The sequence below is a fragment of the Trachurus japonicus genome, chromosome 12, assembly GCF_045865225.1.
Source record: "Trachurus japonicus isolate A0001 chromosome 12, Traja_1.0".
Classification (NCBI taxonomy): Eukaryota; Metazoa; Chordata; class Actinopteri; order Carangiformes; family Carangidae; genus Trachurus; species Trachurus japonicus.
In genome coordinates this window covers 5,546,346-5,561,857 of record NC_140918.1, presented here as the reverse complement: position 1 = coordinate 5,561,857, position 15,512 = coordinate 5,546,346, and the positions used below count along the sequence as shown (strand labels likewise).

The 15,512-nt window shown below is 41.9% G+C and overlaps 1 protein-coding gene across 1 annotated transcript; it reads right to left on the bottom strand.

The window, feature by feature from the left end:
• Window positions 1-89: 89 nt before the first annotated feature.
• wdr36 (WD repeat domain 36) lies at window positions 90-13,643 on the bottom strand. The gene is made up of 22 exons (XM_085792707.1): window positions 13,365-13,643; window positions 12,639-12,666; window positions 12,419-12,519; window positions 12,185-12,302; window positions 11,078-11,210; window positions 10,929-10,983; window positions 10,411-10,543; window positions 9,126-9,301; window positions 7,631-7,751; window positions 7,443-7,508; window positions 7,204-7,290; window positions 6,173-6,318; window positions 5,964-6,081; window positions 5,712-5,877; window positions 4,948-5,056; window positions 4,770-4,849; window positions 4,562-4,669; window positions 3,495-3,732; window positions 2,072-2,188; window positions 1,544-1,625; window positions 390-577; window positions 90-278 (listed from the first exon to the last, which is right to left on the bottom strand). The coding sequence occupies exons 1-22, from the start codon at window positions 13,509-13,511 to the stop codon at window positions 129-131; spliced, it is 2,667 nt and encodes an 888-aa protein (XP_085648833.1). The 5' UTR covers window positions 13,512-13,643; the 3' UTR covers window positions 90-128.
• Window positions 13,644-15,512: the final 1,869 nt, after the last annotated feature.

Below are 15,512 nucleotides of genomic sequence, written 5' to 3'. Positions count from 1 at the left end.
AGTCGCAGCTCTAACAACAAACGACCCGATTATTAGAGATAAATAAAACAACGTGAATCAGAAAGTTAAAGTCAAAAAGTCACATTTATTTATTTATCATTTATTACAAACAAAACAAGGTGTGTGTGTTACAGCAGAGCGCTCTTGGCGTACGACAGTAAGCACAGCGATTGGTCGAAAGATCCTCGTAGCTCCGCCCACCTCGCCTCCAGCCGGGTGGAGAGACGGAGCAGTGCTGCCATGGCAACAGCATCCTGTGACAACGAGCGGAGGTGGAGCTGAGAAACAAAACAAAGAACAACTATGATTAACAGGAAACCGATGAAAGATTTTCACAATAAAAGTCTGAATAAAAAAATTGTGACTTTGCTGCGCTCTGATTGGCCGACCTTGAGGAAGAGCGCCAGGTAGGCGTGAGCCAGGTCGAAGTCCCGCCCACTGGCCAACATGCTGTCGATCATGTTGATGAAGGCGAGCAGCAGGCCGCTGTCGCCGCCGCCGTCTGACGACAGACAGGTGAGCTCCACGGAGACCGCCGACGGCCCACAATCCTTCAGGAGACGCACCGGCCGGTCAACTGCAGAGAGAGAATCTGTGGTTATTGATTTAATATTGTTTTATTCATTTTTTAGACGGTTTTTGCATTTATACATTAACATCCAACACTTTTAACATCTTAAACATCTGGCAGTAATGAAAATAATAATGATACTATAAATAATACTGAAAAGACCAAAATATACGGAAGCGTATTGCATAATATGAAATTTTTAAATTTTTTTTCCTCCTTTTTTTCGGAGTAATTTCTTTTCTGACTCAACAAGATTTCAAAATCACGCAAGAAGCTCCCACCTGCACGTAACGTTTAACTGCTGCGGTCAAACCTCCACTTCATCATGGATCTATTAGATCTATTAGATCCATATTAGATCCATCATATTTATATGCTCCACTTCAAAAAATACAGTAGAGCCATCCCCGGCATTGTTTGTGCTACATGTATATAGAGCGTTAGGACCGATTTCAAAATAAAGGTGACCTTCCAAAATGGATTCAATTGCATGATTTGCAAGGTGATGTCATGGAAGAGCATTAGGGTCAACAACAGAGTTTTTTTTTTTAAGATTCTGAGATAAAATGTCTGAGAGTTTTTATCTCAGAATCTAAAATAAACCCCCCTCCGTTGTTCACCCTAACGCTCTTCCGTATGATGTAGATTTTCAAAGGAAAACTCGACTATTTTTTTCTTATTTCCATCATGTTCCCTTTAAATTCAGATTGATATTGAAAGGAGACGACCTGTTATTACAGAACTCCACCTCAGAGTCACTCAGATGTAGCAGCTTTATTTTGAAATCAATCCTTCCTTACGTTACCTGCAGGCGGGAGCTTCTCACGGGACTTTGAAATCTCGTTTAGTCAGAAAATTACTCAGAAAAACAGAAAAAAACTGAGTCAGAAAATAAATAAATAAAGATAACAATATTAAAAACAAATACAGTAAAAAAAAACAACAACACACACGCTGTGAACCTGAACTCACATGATCCAGAGTCCAGAGCGGCTTCCAGAGCGGCGCTGAACTCCGACCTCTGACCCAGCGACGCCCAGCTCAGCACCTTCGACTGCAGCGACACAAACAACCGTCAGACACAACAACAACAACAACAACAACAACAACAACAACAACAACAACAACCGGAAAGGAAGTAGGGGAGGAAGAAGGGAAAGGAGAAGAAGAAGGAAGGGAAATCAAATCAAGCAGCTTCTCTCTTTTCACTCTTTTGTGATTGCTTATTTCTTTTATTAATAAATAACAAATTGTACATTTAAAATTTTTTAAATTAACCAGAGTTGTAATAGGGTAGGCGTAATAAGCTATGCTTCAGCCTATGCCTTTTCGGTCCAAATTTTCTTTTTCTGTTTACTTATTGTTTACTCTGATTGATGTTATTTTTCTTTATTTACTTTTTTCTTTCTGGTTTGTTACTTTTCTTTTAATGACATGTATTGACCGAAATAAACTAAACTAAACTAAACTAAAACTAAGTGCAGCTGCAGCACCTCTTACCTTTGCTTCCTGTTCTGTTGCCGCGGGCGACGTGAATCGAGGCGTGAGCCCGGGAACCGTCGGCAGGAAGAACGGAGCGGCGGCCGCCACGGGAGGCGCCACGGGTTTATTCTTCCTCTAGAAACACACAAACACACAAACATTTCCTGTTTTATCCAGAGAGTCACGTCACGACTGAAGCTTGATTTTATAAACACACATTTGCAAGGTTAAGTTTAAAACAAATGTGTATTTCTGTTGCAGGTGTGAAACTACAGCATTCACAAAGCAAGGAATTGAAAAGTTGTACAAGTATGTCTCAGTTTAAGAAAATGTTTAAAAAAGAAAATATAAGCATCTACAAAAAAGAAGGAGAAAGAGAAAAAGAAGGGAAAAAATAAAAGATAGATAGACGAGTGGTGTCTACCGTTATTTTGTTTGTTTTCTTGTCATTATGTTTCATCATTCTTAATATTTTGAAACAGAGAATAATATTGGTGTTGAAGTAAGCCAATGTAATTGACCCTTCGCGTAAGCCCCGCCCCCTTGGTTACTGTTGCTACGGCGGGCAAGCTTTCACTCCCAGCCATGCTCCTGGCAGTATTTGGTATCGATTTCAAAGGAAATATCACCAAATTTCTGGATAAACTGTTCTGAGATAATAGAGAGAAGAAGTCACAAAGATCATTCAGAGTTTTCAGTGACGTGACTCGCGCAGGAGGATAAAACATCTGTTCAACGACACGACTGGACAATGTACAGAGCAGCAGTAAGGGCTGGTCATTTTACCGTCTATCAACCCACGAAGACTTACGTCATCTCACTGGTCATGAAACGTTGTCAAACTGCAAGTTTTTGGGCGATTGTGAACCACATACAGCTTTCGCTGCTGTTTTTTCTCTCCCACCGCTGTATCAGTCAGTGAAAGCAGTCCCTGCCTGGAGGATCCCTCGCCTAAAAGCCCAGGTAAACGCCCTAAAAGTACAGCTGTCATTTCGGAGGTGAACATATGGTTTTCCCCGTATTTACACTGGCTCAAGTCGAAAAAAAAGTCCGCTCGTATCTGAACATCTCTATATTGCTGCTGCCGCCGCCGCCGCCGCCACCGTAGTAGCAGCAGCAACAACAACATCCTTCTCTACAAACAAATGTTTTTCGTCCTAGTCTCAAAATGTGTCCACAAAAGCAAACGTAATGACTCACTGCCGAAAGCTTGCCAGACCTATAGTTACGGTTGCTAACGTAGGATTGGACAATAGCCGTTTGTGGCGAAGGGTCAATTATAACAACAGAGAGGGGCAGGTACTATAAGTTTTCATTCATGGTGACAATGTGTAGCTACATTATGTAAATATGTGCAGCCATGTTGGGAATTTAAACCATGAATGAAATAAATCGAAATGAATTAAAACGAAACATAAACAAAGCAGAGCTGGATTCTGACCTTGATCTCGTCCAGGTGGAGGAGACATTTCCACCGAGACTCCGGCAGCAGCGACAGCGTCACGAGCTCCGCCCCCAACTGGTCAGCTGACTCGTACGCATCATCGTCGTCCAGGCCCTCTGATGTCACTTCCTGTTCGGTGACGTCCGCGGTGACGCCCGGCAGCGTCTCCTCCACCGGCTGGAAGTCGGCGGGCAGCGGGCGCAGTCCCACCGGTCCACACAGGCTCTTATTGGTCCTGAGGGAGAGAGAGAGCCGAGCTGTGATTGGCTGTTTCAACAGGTCATGATTACATCCAGGCATGAGGAGTAACAGATTACATGTAACAGCGCTACGTTTTCTTCTCTTGTAATGTTTCTGTTTTATTACGGGATGCATTTTATTCTTGATTTCTGGAAAATAATTTGTCTTTGTTAAAATTAACTAACAGTGATTATCAGGTTTGGTGTCTTTTTTTAAAGACTCAAAACTGGAATTTCTCTTAAATAATCTCATAATATTGGCAAAAATATTTCATCAATTAATTTAACTAATCATTAATTAAATATTGAACTGTTACCCCCATTTTTTCCTACTTTTTTGAAAGAGTTCTCCATATTTTGTGATTCACTAAAAAGTATAAAATCAAAAATTCACAGATTACATGTAACAGCGCTATGCAAAAAAAATAAAAGCTAACTGTAATCCATTACAATATGGGAAAAAAAACATGTAATCCAATTACCAGTTAATTTGATAAAAACTGGGATTACTTGGCAGAATTACATTTTTAAAATCAACTATATAGTGGTTGATATATTTATCCATTGTATTTTATTTAGAAATTTACAGTTTGACTTCCTGAGATCTAATCTACATGTATTGATGCGTGACACTTAATTTGCATGTTTGGCATTTGGTAGTAATCTAAAAGTAACTTCAGTAATCCTGTACATTACTGTTGTTTACATTTTGTAGAATAAATTACTGATTACATTTTTTAGGTAACTTGTAATTGTACTGGATTACTTTTGTAGAGTAACCCCTCTCAACCCTTAAACATTAAAAGGTCAAAGGTCAAAACGGACCAGAGGTAAACGCCCAGACTGTCGACGTGCGCCGTCGCCAGGAAGTCTCCGGTCGGGGACAAGGACACGCCCACCGGCGCCATGGCAACCAGGAAACAGTCGACGAGGCTGCGAGGAGAGAGAAAGCGATTAACGACGGATCAATCATCATCGTCATGGTTATTGATCCCATGGCCGCCGCCGCGTCTGATTGGACGTCTCCACTCACCAACCAGATGGGAGGTCCCAGGTCCGGACGGTGCAGTCCATCGCCACGGTAACCAGCCAGCGGCCATCGGGGCTGAACGTCTGAGGAGAAACAGAAGAGGTCGTCGTCGTCATCGTCTGTGATACCGCCGCCGCCGCTAACGTTTCTAATTCAAACTGTTAACTCTCTTTTTACCCACCATGTCATTTATGTTGCCGTGGTGACCTGCAAACTTCCTGACGACCCTCCTGGTTTCTATGTCGACCACCAGCAGCGTGAAGTCGTCCAGCGCCAACGCCAGCATCCCGCTAAGGAGAAGGAGGAGGAGAGGAGATGAAACTGAATGAGCATTTTTTTTTTAAACGGAACTGAACTTTTCTTCTCTTGTAATGTTACTGTTTTATTATGGGATGCATCTTGTCGTCGACTTCTGGAAAATAATTTTAACTTACAGTGATATCAGGTTCGGTGTCAGTTTTAAAAAAAAAAAAAAGACTCAAAACTGTATTTTTTCTTAAATAATCTCATAATATTGACAAAATATTTCATAAACAAATGTAAATTTTTAAATCTTCATCAATTTTTTTCCTACTTTCTCGAAAACGCTGTCTATATTTTGTGACTGTGATATAAAATCTAAAAAATGCACAACATCTGCATCAATATTTTTTTGATCTTTCCCTCTATGTATAGTTGATTTACGTATTGTAATATTATTATGACTTTAATACAGAATGTCATGTTTGTATTTATTTATTTACCAGCCTTGTATTTAGTATTTATTTTATTTTTACTTTATTTTCATGGCTTTCCTGTTACATTCGATAGTGTATAAACTCAAACACTGACATGTTTTGCTCAGTTTTAAAGTAGAATTTCTATTGGAAATGGTTCCGCTTGATTTTTATTACTAATAAAGAATAAAATAAAATAAAGGAGGAGAAAAAACAAACAAAATGTAACCTTTCTCTGTGCAGCATCATTGTGGCCGGTGAAGCGTTTAACTTCAGCTGTTCTTCTTGTTTCCTGGTTTTAAAGCGCCAGAACTTGAGCAGCCAATCAGAGCCAGCGGTTAGAGTCAGCTGGTTCAGGGTATCCGTGGCGACGCCTCGCACCGCGCCGCTGTGAGCTGGAGCGGAAAGGGGGCGGAGTCAGCGACGGACGAGAAAACTTAGATCACACACACACACACACAAGACGAACGGACGAGCGCACCTTTCTCTCCGTCGCCGTAGCAACCACGATGCAGGCCGGACTGCAGGTTGTAAACGTCCACACGGCCGCACGACGAGCCAATCACGGCGAAGTTACCACAGGAAGTGATGTCAACAGCCTGAAGAGACAGAAACAGGAAGTGAGGGGGAGATGAAGCAAATCGGACGACGGACACATCCCATAATATGTTTACGCCACTGGAGTGTTACCGTAGCAACGGCGTCCCTGCGAGGGCAGGATGGCGGAAGCAGGTGGTGAGCTCCCATGGTGCACCGCTGGTAGTTCCATGTCGTGGTTGCTAGGCGACCGCGATGACACGCGACAATTCCGTCCCAGTCTGATTGACGGGTGGCGGCTGAGAGAGAGAGAGGGAGGGAGGAGAGAGAGAGAGAGAGGGAGGGAGGAGAGAGAGAGAGAGAGAGGGAGGGAGGAGGACACAACTTTACTTTCCGCACAAAGCTTTACTTTGAGTTTGTTTTCTAAAAAAAAACCCTCCTTCTTCAATAATTCAATAAATAAAAGCTTCCACATGTAGACAAACATAACTAACAGACAAGAGAGGGAGGAGAGAAAGAGAGAGGAGGGAAAGAAAGAGAGAGAACGTGGAGGGAAAGAAAGAGAGAGGGAAAGAAAGAGAGGAAGGAAAGAGGGGGGAAAGAGAAGGAGGGAAAGAAAGAGAGAGGGAGAAAGAGAGGAAGGAAAGAAAGAGAGGGAGGAGGGAAAGAAAGAGAAAGAGAGAGGGAGAAAGAGAAGAAGGAAAGAAAGAGAGAGGGAGAAAGAGAGGAAGGAAAGAAAGAGAGAGGGAGAAAGAGAGGAAGGAAAGAAAGAGAGAGGGAGGAGAGAGAGAGGAGGGAAAGAAAGAGAAAGACAGAGGGAGAGTGAGGGGAAGGAAGGAAAGAGAAGGAGAGGGAGAGAGAGGAGGGAAAGAAAGAGAAAGAGAGAGGGAGGAGGCGAGAGGAAGGAAAGAAAGAGAAGGAGAGGGAGGAGGGAAAGAAAGAAAGAGAGAGGGAGGAGGGAAAGAAAGAGAAAGAGAGAGGGAGGAAAGAGGAGGGAAAGAAAGAGAGAGGGAGGAGGGAAAGAAAGAGAAAGAGAGAGGGAGGAGGCGAGAGGAAGGAAAGAAAGAGAAGGAGAGGGAGAAGAGAGGAAGGAGAGAAACAGAGAGGGAGGAGGGGGGGGTCAATCAATAATCAGTCTTTAGATCAATAGTCTATATCCATGTTGTTGTTGTTGCTATGCCGACCTGAGGAGAAGACTGTGATGGCAGGAAGACGCAGCTTCTCGTAGTAAAGACTCTTCTTCTTCTTCTCCTTCTTCTTGTTGATCGACCCTGGACACACACACACACGGACACACACACACACGGACACACACACACACGGACACACACACACACGGACACACAGTTACTGAATGAGTTCTGATTGGCGGTCGGTCACCATAGCAACCAGATCACATGGCGGCGGCGGCGGCTGGACTCACCGTGACCCAGGTTCTTGTTGAAGCGCTCGTGGACGGCGGAGAACGACTGTAGCGTCCCGTCCTGACCTGCAGGCGTCGCCACGGCAACACAACACAACACGCTCGGTCAGCAAAACCAACCAATCACTGATCAATCAATCAATCAATCAATCAATCCATATTATCTATCTCTCACAGATCATCATCACCTGCACTGAGGATGTTTTTCCCGTCGTTGCCGTGGTGACGGATGACGGTGGGCGGGGCGCTGTGACCCTGGCGACTCCTCAGAAGTCTGGCTCCGCCCCCTTCCTGGTCGAAGATCCACACCTGCAAACACATCACCGATGACATCACGCACAAACAGTAACGTGTCACATCTGTTTGTTTGTGTCTTTGGCCGTGTTCGAAATCATCCACTCACTCACTCACTCACTCACTCACTCACTCACTCACTCACTCACTCACTCACTCACTCACTCACTCACTCACTCACTCACTCACTCACTCACTCACTCACTCACTCACTCACTCACTCACTCACTCACTCACTCACTCACTCACTCACTCACTCACTCACTCACTCACTCACTCACTCACTCACTCACTCACTCACTCTAGGATGTGATTCTGTGTGGTTGTGTTACTCGGACAGTAAACTGTTGAAATATCAGAAGTTTGGTTTGGTAAACTACTGTTGTGTCCCGACCGTGAGCCGTTAGCGGCTCTGTGGCTATTAGCTTAGCTCGTCAGATCGTATTTACTACATATTCTACTACAGTTTCTTAATTAGATTGATTTAAAGCAGAAGTAAGTGATATATTTGTGTTAATATAAGTCTTAAATAGTTATATCTTCCGACAGCAATCACTTACATAGAGTGTTTGGACTGAAACACGGGTCTGTCAGTCACTCTGCTCTGCTCTGAGCCGAGGAGAAAACATTTATCGTATCCTACAGTTTTTATCCAATGAGGAGAGAGAACGGCATGCAGGGCTGTGTGTGCAGCCAAGGGACGCCGTGAATGTGGCGACGTAGGGACGAGGACTGTTATGGTGCGTTCAAGGAAACTCGTAACTCGTGTTTTTCCGACCTGTGAAGTCATACCAGTTCGATCTGGTACGAGTTCACCGGTCGGAAGTTACGAGTGGCCGTTATAGTGACTTTCACCGGTAAAACAGGTCGGAAAAACACGAGTGGGTTGCCTGAAACGCTACAAAGTCGTAAGTCGTGACTTGAAGCTGTAATTTACGGTTTCAAAAGCCTGCCTGGAACGTAGCATTAGCCGAAACGACCGGATCGCTTACTTCTGCTTTAATGCTGCCTGTTAATGTTCGGATGCTGCTGCCCAACTCCTGCTCCTCGGGCGAGGCAAACGGAGCGAAGGCAAATACGTCTGAGGAGTTTTTTTTTGGTAAATTGCCTAAATAAATCGTAGCTAACATGCTAATTAGCTTCCTCTTCTTCTCTGGCAAAACACGACTGCATTGCATTGTGGGATACGGGAGTAAAAAGTAGTGTACATCGCTTGTTCACTCAATTTCGCGGTGCATTGTGGGTGTTTTGTCGTCCATGAAATTAATCGCGGAGAATTCGAACAACACTACAAAATGGCGAACACACTATATAGTTAGTGCACTACGTCCGTGATGGGGGGAGATTTCAAACACAGCCTCTGTTTGTTTGTTTGTTTGTGTGTTCCACCTTGATGGCGTTGTCGGCTCCGTTGGTGACCAGCAGCGGCTCTCCGTGCAGGAAGGTTGCCGCGGCGACGGCGGTGCTGTGGGCGTGTCTCTGCTGAGCGACCAGCTGACGTCGCTCCAGATCCCAGAATGCAACGTGGCCCTGAGGACTCGCCGACGCCACGATGGGAGGACCGTCTGAGAGAGACGAGAAACAAGAAACAAGGTCTGAACCGGATCCACTTCAGTCGCATTCTCACAATTAACCACGATATTAAACGCCACAATTAAAGGTCCAGTGTGTATAATGGAGGTAAAACTGTGACTGGCTGGATTTTCCGTTCAGGCTGCCGTACAAACATGGCAGCGCAAGATGGCGACACTCTCTAAAGCAAGAGCCTTGCTATATGTGTATACAAAAGAAGAATTATAAGGCTACGAAACCCAAACAGATGATTATACACATATACAAATATATTCATGGGTAGTAGGTTCAGATTTTGCAAATAAACCGTGACAATTATTATTACACACTGGACCTTTAAATTTCGTAAAGGGCAATTTAACGTAACATTGAATTGGTAGGAAAGTGATAATGACTTGAATATTTCCCCTGGAGGATTAAAGGGATAGTTAAAATTTCCGTGCAGCACTGCATGTCCATATGACGGTTGCGAACGGAGCTCAATTTTCTTCGTCCAAAAAGACACACCAAAAAACATCCAAATACCTCCATAGTGCTCGTCTGTAATGTCCCTCTTGTATTGAAGCCCCAACATGAGAAACTGTTCCGAAAAATATTAAATAAGTCTATGTTTTAAGCTTGTTTGTAGCGGAAGCTCCCAGCACTGCTCTTCCTGGTCCGTCCAAATCTCGCGAGATTTGCACAATGCAAATCGCGAAAATTGAGCCCCGTTTGCAACCGTCATATGGACATGCAGTGCTGCACGGAGCCCCCCTGTAACTCAGAGAAGGCACGGAGGACTCTGAAACTTCTCCCAGCCCTTAGTCCACATGAAGGTGAGTAGATAATGAGTGAAATTAGAATTTTGGGTGAACTATCCCTTTAATAATTGGTCCTATATTATTAAATTCTACAGATATTTTGTGCAAATAATTATTAATGTAATTATATTTTGACTACATTTGATTTCACACATTTATAGTGTGAAATTAATTAATGCATCATAATTGTGATACCGTGATTATTTTTCTGACAATAATTGTACCAAGAAACTCTGTAATCGTGACATCACTAGTCAAAAGGTCAAAGAGTTGACGGAGCGGACGAGAGAGAACCACCGTACCTGTTCTGAAAGCGAGCGAGCTGATTGGTCCCCAGTCCTGAGTGAAGCTCATCAGCGTCTCGTCCAGTCGGATGTTATGAATGATGACGCGGCCCATCGCCGTGCCAACACCGACCACGTCCACCGCAGGACTCTGAGGGGGAAACCAAGTTGTTTTTTAATGAAACCATCTGATAAATAAACACTTTACTTTACTGATAAACCTGAGGACATCATCAACCGTCAACTTTACACTTCCTGTTGTTTTCAAAATAAAGAGGGGAGAGGAAAAATGATATGATAAAAGAAAAATGGGATAGTTTTGGTAGACAGATGTGTTAATTTGCCTGCCTTTGCCTATTTATTACCTGCCTGTCTTATTTTTAGTTAATTTACTTTCAGATTTTTCATGTTATTTATTTATTTTATTTTATTTTTTCTATTATTACTATTTTTGACCTCCATTTTGTCTGTTGTATTTGATGTTCATTGTGTCTGTTGCAATAATGAAAAAAAAATAAAAGCGAGGCGGAGCTGACCTGCTGCAGCGCCGTGACACCCGACGACCACCCGGGGAACGTGAACAGCAACGTACTGAGGAGGAAAACACACACACACACACTGAGGTCAGGTGACGTGTTGAACGGCGTTCTGCTGTGGTCGAGCCGTGACGTCGCGCTCCTCTCACCTGGTCTTGATGTTCCAGAGCTGCAATGCACCCTGGGAGCTTCCCAGCAGCACCTTGTTCAGGTACGTGCTCGGGTGCATCATGGCCGACACGTCGAAGGTGTTGGGGTCGAACTTCAGCTGCAGGTAGATGTCTGAGGGACGGAGAGAGAGAGCACAAGGCATGATGGGTAACAGGACGGGGCAACATGAGGACGAAGGCGAGTGCGGCTGAAGCCCCGCCCCCTCTGCTCACCTTTTTCTCTTTTTTTTTAAAATTGTGCGACACAGAAATTGCACACATACAGTACAGGCCAAAAGTTTGGACACGCCTTCTCATTCAATGTGTTTCCTCTCACTGAAGGCACCAAAACTATGAATGAACACATGTGGAATTAACAAAAAAAGTGTGAAATAACTGAAAACATGTCTTTTCTTCTTTGTCTTCTCTTTCCTCTTTTCTTCTTCCTCTCCTTCTTCCTCCTCCTCCTCTATCTCTGCCCCCACCAATTCTAGTTTCTTCAAAGTGGCCACCCTTTGCTCTGATTACTGCTTTGCACACTCTTGGCATTCTCTTGATGAGCTTCAAGAGGTGAACCTGACCTGAAATGGTTTTCACTTCATAGGTGTTGAGCCTTGTCAGGGTTCATTAGTGGAATTTCAGTGAGAATCTACAATGTAAATAGTCATGAAAATAAAGGAAATGCATTGAGTGTGTCCAAACTTTTGACCTGTACTGTACGTACATCAGTATATGCTACATCCATGGGAACAGAAAGAGAGACAATAAAGCAAACAAAAAAACACAACAAAAAAGCAAAAGACAGCCAGAGGTAACTTTACAAGTCACTTACAGAAAATTTCTCCATAACAGAGTACGTTTTGGCGGCTTTCTTATTTGTTATGTCCTTGATTGTGGCAGCATAACAGTGCAGTTCATGTTTAAAGGGTAGCTACAATGTTCCCGTTTGGATTTGGCCCATTTGTTTTTGTGGATGTGAAATTTCCCCAAATTCAAGATTAACTGACAGAAAAAGCAAAATATAAGTCTTTGTCTTGGTCTTCATAATAAATAAAGATATGTTTTTCCTGGAAACTGATCATTCTTCCCGTTTCCCCCTCTGCTCACCTCCTTCCTGCACATCCCACACGATGACATCACCGCCGCCGTCAGCGGAGATCAGCTGATCGCCCAACGGAAGCAGCAGACGCACTTCCTGTTTGTGACCCTGGTAACGCATCACCACCTGAACGGACGGAGAGCAAACAAACAGAAAAACAAAAAATTTAATTATATGTATAAAAAAAAACAAAAAAACATAATATCTCTGTATGTATGTTTGTTTTAAATAAAGTTTTGGACCTCTTTGTTCCGGGCGAAGGCGCTGACATCTCGCCCGGAGGCGGCGAAGACCAACATCCTGTCTGCTGCCACACAGGTGATGTCATCTGGGAGGCTGTTACCTAGGCAACCACAGCAAAGCACATCACATCAGGACTTTAAATCAGAGGGAACTCAAAGATCAATAATCAATTAAGTATATTCTAAAAAATAAATAAAATAATAATAATAAGACACTCACTGACAGCGACGATCCCCAACCTGTTCACCTGGAACCAATCAAACACCAATAAATTAATCAATATGTCACATGATCACATGACAGCAGATAAACAACACAACAGCTGACACGTTATATATAACATGTGATTTGCACTGGTTCCGTGAGTGTTATTATGGGCTGTTGTTGGTACAGGAGCTGTACATGATACATAGTTAAATCTGTGTCAATACAACACGTTTTAAATAAAGTTGGACTGAACTCCCTTTTCTCCCTTTATTTATATCAAACACAGCAAAACATTAAACAGCTACAATCAAAGTAAAGGAAGAAATGAACTAGAGAAACATGTAAACAATGCAAAAGCTAATGTAAAAACACATAGCCAAACAAAATACATAAATAAATAGATGAATAAGTAAATGGAAAAGAATAAAGCAAAAACAAATAAATAAATACAGAAACGCAGTTCATTGTGTTGGTAGTTTTAACAGCTTTTTTGTTTTGTAGACCGGAGACAGTTGAGATAAACTGTTCAAACTCCAAGAAAATAGTTTTTTTTTACTGAGTATGTGGGATTTGGCAAAAAGTAAAATGAAATTTAATAGAAAATGTGCATCATTGTCCTTGTTTTTTGTGATCCTAAAAGCCAAATATGACTGATCCTTGATCCTTGTCAGTGTAAAGTAAAATCTGAGAAAGTATATAAGAAGAAATGTAAACACGAGGAGCGTTTCTGTTCCTTACATTGTACGTGTGGAGACTTTTACCGACGGCCGTCACCAGGTAAAACTCCCGGTGCTTGTGGTGGTACCGGAGCGCGTGCGGCACGTGGTTGGAGTAGAGGCCCAGAACCCGGAAACCGGAGAACAGAGAGCTGCCGCCGGCCGGCATGTCCGCGAGGAACCGAGCCGGTACCGGAGAGGAGGGAAACCACGGAGAAAATTAACGAGTAAATAATAAGCGGCGGAGCGGAGACACGGTGCAGCACGGAGGCAGAAAACACATGGAGGGACGGCGAGGAACTGAGTCCGACCGGAAACGAGGAGCGACAACACAAAGGTTCCGCTCCGAGGAAAAAGTTCGTTCCCCTCCTCCTTCTCCTTGAAAATGTTTCCAGGCTCAAAGAAAAATACTGTATTAGTATTTATTTAGTTGTAAATTTAGTAAAGCCATATAAATGAACTAAATAAATAAACTTTATTTATATATTATTTTATTTATGATCTGTCCCTGGTGATTATTGACTTTTGTTTGTTTATTGTTTGCACTTTAATAACACATTACAAACAAAAACGTATATCACATAAAAGAAAGAAAATATACAATAGATAATATATGATAAACTACAATGAATCAGTGCTGCAGACGTTAGAAACCCTGGGAGGGCTTATCAAGAACCTCACCATTAAAATACAGTAAATAAGTAAAATTAAATGTATCTTATCAGAATAAAAAGCCTATGCCTATGCTTTTAGCTGATATTAATTTCATTTAATAAAATAGGTCCATCACAAAAAAAGTCACCCTCAGATATCTGATTAACATGAGACAGTATCTAATCAATATAATACCTCACAGAATATTTGACAGCTCTCTGTGGATTGTCAGAAATTGATTTTAAAAAAAGTTGTTCTTTGGTTGCTGTTTTCTCTTCTCCCTCTTTAAGCCATTTACAAGATCGAACAAACGATATTTCATCAAACCAGTGCTGCTGATCAATAAGATTGATATCTTTTGACTGATTAAGTGTAGTGTTTTTTTAGTCTGCTCCTTTTTTCTTTTTTTTAAGCTACATCGCTGCTGAAGGTCTCCATCATCAATAAACAATCAATAACCCTAACCCACTCAATTGAAAAAAGACATGAACACAAGAAAGAGCTGAGGAATAAACTAATTACCTCGTCTAAATAATGAAAAATACAAATTATAAACCATGATAAAATATTTCAACATTAAAAAAACACATTTAACCTCAAGATTTTAAGAAAAAAACTGAAAAATAAAAAGCAAAACAATATTGGGGATCAAAACATTTCACTGTTAAAAAAATAAATGAGAGTAAAACAAAACAAAAAAAAAGTTTAAAACACAAACATATAAAATCTAATTTAATGAAGACAAAGAGTCATCGCCACAATCAGGTGATTTTATTTTTCTACAGTTTCAACAGGAAACGACAACAAAGCAACAAAAACACTTTTCAATGGTGAAGTTTAATTCGATGGGTTTTTGTCCCCCAGACATTTATTTTGAAAAACTGACGTCATGTTTAAGTGGTTTATTTATTTTTGACTTGTGACTATTGATTTAAATAGTGATTGAATCTAAATCTATATTTCAATACATTTTAATTTAAATTTTTTTTTACACATTTATACAAAGACGTTGTTTCACAGCAGCTGGAGATTCACCTGTCTGCAGGCGGCCAATCAGCTGTCAGGATATAAACACAAGCACAGGTTCATGACGTCATGCTCTCATGCCGGGACAGAAAGTGACACAGCGTTCCCACGGTGACGGTTTCTTGGAAAGGAGGAGGTGGAGGTGAAGTGGTCGCCAAGCAACGGGAGGAAAAAAAAAAGAAAAAAAAAAAAAGAGTAGAGACGGTTTTGAAGATGAATGAAAAATGTCTCCTCGGTAACACTTTACTTGAATAGGTATTCATAAGATTGACATAATACTGTCATAACCATGACATAACAGCTGTCATAAACATCAATGAATACTTATGACAGCTGTCGTTAAGTGTCATTCGGTAATTCAAAGTTGACATTGTTTGAGATGTCCTTGTTATGAGAACTTTACATCATTTTTAAAGTTTGGCAATTAGGTCTGCTATGACAGTTTAAATTGTCTTTATGTCAAGTTGTCAGAATAAAAACATCTCAAACA

What these genes read in the sequence shown, in the direction of transcription:
- wdr36 (XM_085792707.1), bottom strand. Translation starts at nt 13,511, where the DNA reads ATGCCGGCCGGCGGCAGCTCTCTGTTCTCCGGTTTCCGGGTTCTGGGC. An exon ending in GAAAAACATCCTCAGTGCAG is followed by an intron (nt 7,509 to 7,630) that starts GTGATGATGATC and finishes CGACGCCTGCAG; the next exon opens with GTCAGGACGGGACGCTACAG. An exon ending in TCCACCTGGACGAGATCAAG is followed by an intron (nt 2,189 to 3,494) that starts GTCAGAATCCAG and finishes GTGTGTTTCTAG; the next exon opens with AGGAAGAATAAACCCGTGGC.